Genomic DNA, 12,033 nt, shown 5'->3' with positions numbered 1-12,033 from the left:
TGAGTCCTTCTCAAATTTTATCCTCTGTGGATGATGAAACCCTGACTTTGACTTCTTGGTTGCCTGTCTATGAAGTCTGGGCTTATGCACACAGTTTCTTACACTTTAAAAGCATGAGATACCACATCAAATATGTTATTTTGTCCAGCAAGTTAATTTTTGTACGGAGAATGCTCTGGTTTTAAACACTAAATATTAGGAAGATATATTTTTTAAGATTTATTTATTTATTCCTGAGAGATACAAAAAGAGAGGGAGAGACATAGGCAGGAGAAGCAGGCTTCTTGCAGGGATCCCGATGCAGGACTCGGTCCCAGATCCCGAGATCATGACCTGAGCCAGAGGCACGCGCCCAACCGCTGAGCCACCCAGGTGTCCCAGGAAGATATCATAATATGAAGTAAAGAACAAATGTATTGTGTATTGTTTTACACACACCTTTTTTTCTTGTAAATGTAATTCCCTATTCTTTGCCATGCAAATTTATGGCATCAATGAATATTTTAGTTGATGCTAATCAATACTAGACTTCCCAGTTTATCTTAAACAGCTAAAGGGCAACTATAGATGGGTCATTGGCCTGAAACTGGTCCAACAGAGTTAGATTACTATAGACTAGAAGGGATATTGCGTCAATTCCTCCAAAGGTAGGAGATATAAATCAAATAACTTCTAATAAAAGCTTGCATTTTCAGCTCTCCCTTTAATTACAACAAAACAACTTCATCTAATTATTGTCATATATATTTGACAATAGTAAAATAATGTTATATTTTTCCATATAATAGAAAAATAGAAACTATCAAGACAAAACAAAAATAAAGTAAAATCTATTGGTTTACTATGCAGATATAACTAATTATTTCCACATTTTTACCCATCAGAAAGCCTATCTATACAAATATATATTTATGTACCATTGATATTGTTCAACAATGACACCAAGCACAAGTATTTTGTAACCTTCTAAAAAGTTTAATAAAAACTGAAATCTATTAAATGTCATTTATTTTTAAAATAAAATGTATTAAGCTTTGTATATAAGTTAATCTTTTATGATACAGAATAGCAAGATTTTTCTTTGTTAATAAGGAAATTAACTTTCTTTTTAATGAAAGTTTAATTTTCTTTTTAATGAAGATTTTAGTCTATTTAAAATGATGGCAGGATAGGGCCCCTGGGTGACTGTCAGTTGCTTAAGCCTCTGACTCTTGATTTTGGCTCAGATCATGATATCAGGGTCCTGAGATTGAGCCCCGTGTTGGCTCCACAGTGGGCATGGAGTCTGCTTGAGATTCTCTCTCTCCCTCTGCCTCTGCCCCTACCCCAGCCCCTCTCAAACAAACAAAAATCTTAAAATGATGTAAGGGTAGGAGACTTTATTTTTATTTTCTTTAAGGGGTATAGTGTCCATTATATGTCATTTTTTCTGTGATGAAACTCATTTAGCACCAGGTGGAGGGTTTCACAGAAATCTCTGGGAGGGAGAATTTGAGGAAAGTCAACTGTATTATGTTTCCTGAAGGATATAATTTTCTTGCTTACTAATTTTATTCAAACTCAGTGCTTGCACAAACACAAAATAAAACTTGAAGGAATTAGAAACCAACAAAGAAAGAAATTATCAAATCTATTTTTAAAGAAGTTTAAATATGAAGTGGTTGGTAGCAGTATCCAATTACATCTATGATTTATATTTTTGGCTTCTTCATTACTTATTTCTGATGATGCTTTTTTAAGGTAACAAAGTTGAAAAAAAAGTAATGAAGTTGGAATGTATTAATAATGAAACTTTGACATAGAGAAACAATATTTTTTGAATAATCTAGGTAAACTTTAGTATAGTGTCTCATCCTCAGTGAGTTGTGCTATAACGATCTCCACCCATTCTCAAGAGCAGTATCCCCACCTGCGATGATGGCTATTCATAATTTAATAAAATTTTTCACCATTGAAACTTCAAAACAAAGGGTATCTATAATCAGTGGATAACAATTAATTAAATAGAAAACATCTCTGTTGGGACAATGGTTCTATAAACTATACCCTGACATGTGAGATTTCTATTCTATAGGCTTTGAACTCCTTTTCCCTTTTATGCACATGAGGATATCTCTGTACACATTGTAGGTGATTAATAGATGTTTAGTTGATCAATAGATTAATAGTTACTTAGGTAATATGTGCACTGGATTACAGAATTGTTGTTTAATTAGTTCAACCAAAAAAAAAAAAGCTTTTTGTTTTTATTTGGTTTTGAATATGTTTTACAAAAATTTGTAATTTTCTTCCCTGTCTTAAAATATTTAGTCAGAGAATACAATTTATTATTATAGATTTTAAAATTTCCTATGACTATCATTTTAAGTTTATGACAGTTGTGTGAAAAAACATTATCAGCCTCAGGAATTTCCTCAGAAGCATCTTTATGAAATTCTTTTATCCCACACATTTAGGTACATACTTAATACCTTTGAGTAGGAGGGGACTTACTAACTGAAATTTTACATAGCAGATCATGCTAGTCGATTGTGACAGGCAAGCTCTCAAACTTTCTTTATTCTTATAGGTAAGTGATGAAAATTCCCAAGCATAATTCAGGCATGGTTCATCCTAACAATTTCACTGTCATTTATGATATGTTTATGTTCAATGGCATTCTTGGCCTAAAGAGCTGCACATGTGGATCTCCATCCCTTTCTGTCTGATGTACCCAGTGGCTGTGTCAGGAAATGTTATCCTAATCAGCATCGTGGCAGTGGAACACAGTCTTCATGAACCCATGTACCTCTTCCTCTCCATGTTGGCTTTTTGGGATCTGATGCTATCCACATTCATAGTACCCAAAGCCCTGAGCATCTTCTGGTTTGATGATATGGACATCTCTTTTGGGGTTGTGTAACCCAACTCTTTTTTTTTTTTTAATGAATTTTGCCTTTTTAGTGAAGTCAGGCATTCTCTTAGCCTCTGCTTTTGATTGCTATGAACCCTTCTGCTCTGCATAGCAGTGGTCATCTGCTACCCACTGAGATATACCACCATTCTCTGCCATGGTGTCATTGGTAAAATGGGGGTGCTGTAGTGCTGAGGAATTTTGCAACTGTTTTCCCCATTATCTTCCTAGTGGGGAAAGATAATAGAGGTGTCTGCCCCTCTTTTTACAAACATCATTGCCCACACATTCTGTGAACACATGAGGCTGGTAAAGTTGGCTTGTGCTGTTATCATCATCAACATCTGGCATGGAATCTCTGTGTCATTACTCACTATTATGCTAGATATGGTGACAATAGTCATCTCCTATGAGCTCATTCTTGAGGCAGTCTTCAGACTGCCATTCCATGATGGACAAATTAAAGCCCTCAGCATGTGTGGTTCTCACGTCTGTGTCATCCTCATGTTCTGCCTTCCAGGGGTTTTCACTGTTATTGCTCAGCGCTTCAGCTGAAAAATCCCCAACCATGGCCACATCCTGTTGGTCAATCTCTATGATGTCCCCATAACAATCCCAATTATCTATGGAGTAAAGACCAAACATATTCATGACTGAGTGGCCTTGCTATTTCCCTCAAAAAGAAGTTGCTGAGGATAACTGGCTCTCATGGTTTTTTAGAATGAGGAAGAAGGATCCTATTAAAACAGAAGACAGATAAGTTGTCATTTAGGATAGACTTTACTTGCTATGAAATTAGTCTTTTTTCATTCAATAGAGATGACCCAAATTGTAGGCATCCGTATTTCAAAGATAAATATGTATTATAGGCATAAACCTATTTTATTTATTTTTTTAAGATTTTATTTATTTATTAATGAGAGACAGAGAGAGAGAGAGAGGCAGAGGTATAGGCAGAGGGAGAAGCAGGCTCAATGCAGGGAGCCTGACGTGGGATTTGATCCCAGGCCTCCAGGACCACATTAGGCTGAAGGCAGGCTCTAAAACTCTGAGCCATCCAGGGATCCCCTAAAGCTACTATTTTAAGTGCCTAAAGAGGGCAGTTTGGGTGGCTCAGCAGTTTTAGCGCCGCCTTCAGCCCAGGGCGTGATCCTGAAGACTGGGGATCAAGTCCCACACCGGGCTCCCTGCATAGAGCCTGCTTCTTCCTCTGCTTATGTCTCTGCCTCTTTCTCTCTTTGTGTGTGTCTCTCATGAATAAATAAAATCTTTAAAAAAAATAAAAATAAATAAATGTCTATAAGCTTCTTCAGTGTTCAATAACAATATATTTCTATTTCTACCAAACAAAAACAAGATATATATAACACTTCTCCATCTACTATTTAAATTTTTAGATCTCTATGCATACTCCCCAACAACTATATTGAATACAAATTAGAGTTCAAATCAAAACTGTATAAGTAAGGGAAATGTAAAGGTTCTCCCTTCTATCTCAGTTTATTTATGGAAGAACTGCTTCACAATCTTGTAACACAAATCGGAAAATTTGATGATAGTAGATAGTACGATCTGCATAAATGAAATATTTATGGCTATAAGTATGTAATTTGGAAGAAAAAAACAGGACAAGACAATTAGATGTTTGGAAACACAAACGCCCTTGAATGCTGGGTGTCCCTGTTACCCTCCTTTTTTAATTTTTTTTTTCCTGTTACCCTCCTAATTTGCACTTGAGCAAGCCTCTTTTAGACTCCTTTAACATCTATCTCACAGAGTTGTGACATGAAGATCCAAAGAAAATTGGATGCTAGAGCACTTTGGAAATTATAAAATGTTATACAATGCTATACACATATGTTGTGTCATTGTTGTTAATGTCATTATGTTTCCTGGTATAAGCTTTCACCCTCCTTATGGTCAAAGGATAAGAACAAAACAAAGCAAAAACCCCATCCTTTGTCCACAGCAAAGTCCTTCTATCTCCTGTCTTCTTTCTTTTCCCATCAGGGTTTATTTAACTGCAGGGAAGTGTCCTCCTACAGTTTTTTCCTATCAGGCATACGCCTCCCACTTTGGATGGGGGATGATATAGATACTCTTCAGGTGCTCAGTCTGCAACGCCCCTATTCTAGGCAGTGTGGGCCGGTTTTGCATTTCCTTCAGAATCCCCTACAGGACTTCGCAAGGAAATTATACCTTGCTCCTTAACCATGGAGCTTACTTTTCAGCTGTCTGCTCAGACTTCTGGCATATTTGGTTTATAAAGAAAATATTTCTGTGTTTTCCCTGAGTGAGGTGAATAACTTTTGCCAAATCTTGGCAACCTGGCCTAAGAGCAAATCTTGGGAAGTTAATTTATAATGATAGTGAGATATATAAAGATATTAAGAAAACCCGAGAGAGATTCACCTATTTCCAGAAGCACAAGGACGTGGCTGGGTTTAGAGCTGAAGACAAGTGTTTCATCTTTTCCCTGGAGAGTCTTCTACTTCCATAACGTTCAACCCTGTAAGTCTTGGGTGGCTGCATTCTGGTCTCTCCTTTCCACTCTATTCCTTGTAGCCACATAAATCCATATACCTAAAAGAGCCTACCTCAATCACAACAAAATAATGTGTTACACCCCCATCCCCAACTCCCAACAATACTAAATACTAACAAGCTTAGGAATGTGAAGTATGGCCAAAGGAACATAAACAGCCCAAAAATGTCTGAAAGTCAAGTGTAGCCCTATAAGGTCTGAAGTCATGGCCTCAGCCACATTCAGGACTCTGAACCAGGCTTTAAGAGGATTACAGCCAATGATGTGCTAGTGAATGTTTAGCAACTATCTTTTGAAAATTTGGTCTGTACATTTACTGATTCCCAAGGTGTAGATATTCCCACTATTGCTGATTTCAAGCAGCCAATATGATGTTGACCTGTTTGCAAAATTCCTGAAAATTTAACACTTAGCTCTCATAAGCCAGTATGAGCAGTCTTCATTCACCACACCACCAATTGCAGGCCTGACACACTGAGATTAGAATGAGCTTGAAAATTGCAGCTTTGCTTTAACTCAGAAAGGATACAAAAAGTGAGGTCTCCGTGCTAGAGAAATCCTGCCTCACTGGGAGCTATGACATTGAGTAAGTAAGAGCAAATACTTTGAAATCAGAGGACTTATTACCTTTATGCTCATCATATATTGTTTATATTATGCTGAGCATATTTAACTTTTTATTAAGGTAAGATTCACATTACATGACATTCACCATCTTAACCATTTATAGTGTGCAATTTAATGGCTTTTAGTACATTTGCAATGTTGTGTAATCATCCCCACTATCTAATTGCGGCACATTTCATCACCCCACAAGGAACCCACATCCTCAATTAACAGCCACTCTTTATTTCCCCTCCCCTTCAGTCATCTAGTCACTACTAATTGACTTTCTGTCTCTATGGATTTGGCTATTCTGGACTTTTGACATAAATGGAATAGTACAATATGTCAGGCTTCTGTGTCTGGCTTCCTTCACTTAGCATAGTGTTTTTAAAGTTCATTCATGTGATATTATATATAAGAACTTCATTCCTTCTTATGGCTGAAAAAGACTCCATTGTTTAGATTGGACATATTTGTTTTACCCATTCATTGGTTGATATGCATTTGATATGAGTTGTTTCTATTTTGGGGGCTATTATAAACAATGCTACTTTAACATTTATTTACAAACTTTGGTGTAAACAACTGTTTTCAATTCTTTTTGTTATATATCTACAAAGAGGACTGGATCATTTGATAATTCTATGTTTAACCATTTGAGGAACTGCCAATCCATATTCTACAGAGGCTGCACTATTTTACATTCCCTCTAGCAGTACATCAGGGTTCAGTTTCTTCATATCCTCACCAACACTCATTATTTCCCATTTAAAAAAATTACAGTTATCCTAGTGGGTGTGAAATAGAACAATAAAAAGGGATTAAACAATTATTTCCTTTCACTCCTTTTCTTACCCAAGTGTAAGCTAAGCTTCTGACTCTAAAGGAAATAGTATGCATGAAACTCCAGAAGGAAAGAGAACATAGTTTGAAAAAAGCATAAGATGTATGGGGTGATTAGAGCATAATGCGCATGTGAATGAAAGGGAGAGCTGGTTAGTGGACACCAAGCAACAGTTGGTTAGCACCAACCCTGCTGTGAAGGCTTTGAAGATATGTTGGGGAAAAGTGGGTAACTAGAATGATTTTTAGGTAGAGGATTGACATGATTAATTAGGATTTAGTAAGACCACTCTAGTTTGTGATTTAAAAAAAATGGATGCAGATGGTCCGCACTGCACTCGGGCTCTCAGCCGCCGCCCCGCCCCGCAATCTCTGGCTTCTCTTCCTCCTTTTCTTTTTTTTTTTTCTTTTTTTTTTAATAAATTAATTTTTTATTGGTGTTCAGTTTACCAACATACAGAATAACACCCAGTGCCCGCGGGGCAGCCCAACCTGAGGAAGCGAGCCCGTTCCCTGGCCCGCTGCCGCCCCGGCGCCCGGCCAACCCTCGTTCAGAAGAGAGGTTTTAAGATCAAAGATGGGAAAATCGGGAGAAGATATTTGCAAATGACATATCAGATAAAGGGCTAGTTTCCAAGATCTATAAAGAACTTATTAAACTCAACACCAAAGAAACAAACAATCCAATCATGAAATGGGCAAAAGACATGAACAGAAATCTCACAGAAGAAGACATAGACATGGCCAACATGCACATGAGAAAATGCTCTGCATCACTTGCCATCAGGGAAATACAAATCAAAACCACAATGAGATACCACCTCACACCAGTGAGAATGGGAAAAATTAACAAGGCAGGAAACAACAAATGTTGGAGAGGATGTGGAGAAAAGGGAACCCTCTTACACTGTTGGTGGGAATGTGAACTGGTGCAGCCACTGTGGAAAACTGTGTGGAGGTTCCTCAAACAGTTAAAAATATACCTGCCCTACGACCCAGCAATTGCACTGTTGGGGATTTACCCCAAAGATACAAATGCAATGAAACGCTGGGACACCTGCACCCCGATGTTTCTAGCAGCAATGGCCACGATAGCCAAACTGTGGAAGGAGCCTCGGTGTCCAACGAAAGATGAATGGATAAAGAAGATGTGGTTTATGTATACAATGGAATATTACTCAGCTATTAGAAATGACAAATACCCACCATTTGCTTCAACGTGGATGGAACTGGAGGGTATTATGCTGAGTGAAGTAAGTCAGTCGGAGAAGGACAAACATTATATGTTCTCATGCATTTGGGGAATATAAATAATAGTGAAAGGGAAAATAAGGGAAGGGAGAGAAATGTGTGGGAAATATCAGAAAGGGAGACAGAACATAAAGACTGCTAACTCTGGGAAACGAACTAGGGGTGGTGGAAGGGGAGGAGGGCGGGGGGTGGGAGTGAATGGGTGACGGGCACTGGGTGTTATTCTGTATGTTGGTAAATTGAACACCAATAAAAAAAAAATATTGGAAAAAAAAAAAAAAAAAGAAAAGAAAAAAAAAAAAAAAAAAAAACAAAGATGGGAAAATCGGAGAAAATTGCCATTCGCCACGGCCAGCTTGTTCATGGTATACACTTGTGTGAACAACCAAAGATAGACAGAAAAGCAAATATAACTTACCACTAACCGAGATCACCTCTGCAAAAAGAAATGGAAATAACTTTTGGCAGGATTCTGTTTCATCTGCTTTAATTCAGAAGCAGGAAAAAAAAAAAGCCTTTTAAAAACACTGAGAATATTAAAAATATGCATTTGAAGAAATCAGCATTTCTAACTGAAGTGAGCCAAAAGGAAAAGTGTGCTGGGGCAAAGTTTAGTGATCCACCTTCTCCCAGTGTTCTTCCAAAGCCTCCTAGTCACTGGATGGGAAGCACTATTGAAAATTCCAACCAAAATAGGGAGTTGATGGCGGTATACTTAAAAACTCTCCTAAAAGTTCAAACTTAGATCTCAGATTGCAATGTCTGTCAGTTTCCAAAATCTCTGGACTCTTGAAAAGAGAATTGGTACAGAAATGAAAATTTGCCTTGTAACTTACAAGTGCAAAAGATGAGTTGAAAAAATTACAACCAACAACTTGTATTATATATTTTGTAAATACTGTATACCATGTATTATGTGTATATTGTTCATACTTGAGACGTACATTATAGTTTTGTTATGAAAGTATGTATTCGCTCTGCCAAACGGTAGGTGTTTTGTATATATACGATGGAGAAATTTTAAGTGTCCTAAGGCACATGGAAGACCGATTTATTTGCACAAGGTACTGAGATTTTTTTTAAAGGAACAGCTATCTAATCTCAAGGTGAAGATCTAAATGTGAACAGTTTACTAATGCTCTACTGGAGTGTAAATCTGTGGCACAGTCATTGTAAACATGGGGTTTGTCATGTTTCTCTAAATTGATTTCTGCCTTCTAATCTGTAATTACTGGAAAACTATTCCCATTTTTACCAAACTTAATTTCTGGTTTTTGGTTTATCCATTCAAATTTAAGATACCTCTAATTTTAATGACAACAAAATTGGTTGTACTCAAATTTTTAAATAATAATATAATTTGGCCCCCCCTTTTAAAAAAAATGGATGCAAATTCCAAATGAGGCTGCTGAATAGATCCAGGACACAGAAAGAGTGGTGATCATATTTTAGTGTGAAACATATGATGAATTTAAAGGAAATTCAGAAGATGTAATTGATAATACGACTTTTAGTTCATGTTGATTGTGAAGTTTCAGTAGGAGAGCCAGGAGGCATTACTAAATACAAAGTTGTCTATGTGGGACTGAAAGAATTGTGAGTAGAGCTTTTGATGTGGAAATTTTCAGCATGCAGATGGTTATTGAATTTATGAGCTTACCGGATACTAAACAAGCCTATAAATAAGGTACTATTTTTTTCTTTTCTTTACTTCTTAAAATTTATTTGAGGAAGACATTGAAACAAGATAAAAGAAACAAAGAGTAAACAGTTTTTGCATTTAAGTTTTTGATTGTAGAAAATTAGGATTCTTCCATCTGATGTCTGTCATTTTCTAGGGACTTGAAAAATCCTTACCTCTCTTCCTCTAGTTCTACCAATGATTTTCTCTTACATAATTAAGGCCTTGAAATTCATAGGAATTGAGTCCATTGTTGAAGGTCTTCCTGCTACTGATTTACTTAAAAAATTCTATTAAATCAGACTTCCCACAATTTTTCTCTCCATGTGCTCAGCCCAGGGTCACTGCATCCCTTTAGGAAAGAATAGAAGGATGATCTTGTCCCTGATCTGCTTGGTTTTTACACCGTAAATGATAGGATTGAGTGCAGGAGGTATTGCCACATAGAGGTTGGCAAACATGATGTGAAAAGTGAGAGAGATATTGTGGCCAAAGCGATGAGTAAGGACAGAGAACATGGCTGGTGTGTAGAATATGAGAATGACACTGACATGAGAACCACAGGTGCTGAGGGCTTTCTGCCGGGCATCTCTGGATGGAAGGTGGAAAACAGCATGAAGGATGAGAGAATAGGAAATACCAATGAGGATCAGGTCTGAGATAATAGTCATTACAGGCACAGCAAAGCCATACCAGATGTTGATGGAGATGTCCGCGCAGGCGAGCCGAGCCACACCTATATGTTCACAGTATGTGTGAGGAATGATTCGCGTCCTGCAGAAGGGCAAACGCTTCACCAGGAAAACAACAGGCAGAATGACACTAAAGCTCCGACCCACAATGCCCACCATGATCTTGACTATTGTCCTAGGTGTCAAAACACTTCTGTATCTCAAAGGAGAGCAAATGGCCATGTAACGATCAAACGCCATGCCCAACAAAATGGCTGAATCCAGAAAAAAGCTGAAGTGAAGAAAGAACAACTGGGTAAGGCAGCCAGGAAAAGTGATTTTCTGAGATTTCAACCAGAATATGCCAAGTGTTTTGGGCATACACGTGGTGCATAATATGAGGTCTGCAGAGGCCAACATGGAGAGAAAGAAGAACATGGGTTCATGGAGGTTGTGGTCCATAGTGATGAGGTAAAGAAGGATGCCATTACCTACAAGGGCCACCAGGTAGATAATGAAGAAAGGAATTCCAATCCAGATGTGGAATTGCTCCAGTCCTGGGATCCCCACCAACATGAAGACACTTGGATTGACACTTGTTAAATTCAATGTGGACATCATGGTAATTGTAATTCCTTGAGGATAAAATATACTACTTTATTCCTGGAACTGGCTGGCAGTGAATTCCCTTTAAGTCTTTTCCAGAACTAAGATCCATTTATTCCCATCACATAACAAACACTAGGGCAAACACAACCTACCTTTTGTCACAATTTCCACAGCATTTGATACCTTGATACCAAAGGCTGCCAAGAGGTATCAATTAAACGAATAACTCCCTGTCTACAGATATTACCATAACAGTATTGTTACCATATTGGGACCGTGTACCATCAGATCCATGATCTAGGATCATTACTGGCCCTGTGTTGTCAACTAAATTTCCAAGATTATCTTGCCTCCACCAAGTAATTCACTCTGAGATTTCTCAAAGATGTAAGTATTGAATATCCTACCTGGCATGAGTCTCAGTAATATCTTCACTGAGGTATCCATTCAAAGAAATAATAGGGACCAGGTCAAATTAGCAAATCTGCATTCTTCATTGCCAGCTCATCATTAGGACTCTGGCAAGCCAATCTACTGCTGTCTATTTGCTCCACTTCCTTGATATCTGGAAGAAAATTTCCACCCAAATATTCTTCTGTCAACCCATCAACAACTCATAATTCCTTCCATCTGCCAACTTCCTGACCAGCTACCTCACTTTGTCATCACAAATCTCTCCCATCACTGGAGCATGGTGATCTGAGGGGTGACTAAGGCTCTTTTTCCTCCTTCAGTCCCCATATCTCATCTTTGAGTTCTTCTGATCCTTTTTGAAACTCCTGCTTGATCTGACTACTCCATTTTTCCACTTCCTCACCTACCCAAGTCATTAATCACTAATTAGAGCCATACAATAAGAATCCCAGTTATTCCAATATCTTTGTTTTTATCTCATGTTGCCAGATTGCTCTCTTAAAAATATGAAATTACCTTG

At 37.7% G+C, this 12,033-nt stretch overlaps 1 protein-coding gene across 1 annotated transcript; it reads right to left on the bottom strand.

Moving 5' to 3' along the window:
• Positions 1–10,160: 10,160 nt before the first annotated feature.
• LOC144295357 (olfactory receptor 52H1-like) lies at positions 10,161–11,111 on the bottom strand. Its single transcript, XM_077867744.1, has one exon. The coding sequence runs from the start codon at positions 11,109–11,111 to the stop codon at positions 10,161–10,163; it is 951 nt and encodes a 316-aa protein (XP_077723870.1).
• Between the last annotated feature and the right edge of the window lie 922 nt (positions 11,112–12,033).

Source organism: Canis aureus, chromosome 23 (assembly GCF_053574225.1).
Source record: "Canis aureus isolate CA01 chromosome 23, VMU_Caureus_v.1.0, whole genome shotgun sequence".
Taxonomy (NCBI): Eukaryota; Metazoa; Chordata; class Mammalia; order Carnivora; family Canidae; genus Canis; species Canis aureus.
This window is presented reverse-complemented; position numbering and strand designations above follow the sequence as displayed.

Excerpts from the sequence above, each read along its gene's own strand:
- LOC144295357 (XM_077867744.1), bottom strand. The coding sequence starts at position 11,111 with ATGATGTCCACATTGAATTTAACAAGTGTCAATCCAAGTGTCTTCATG.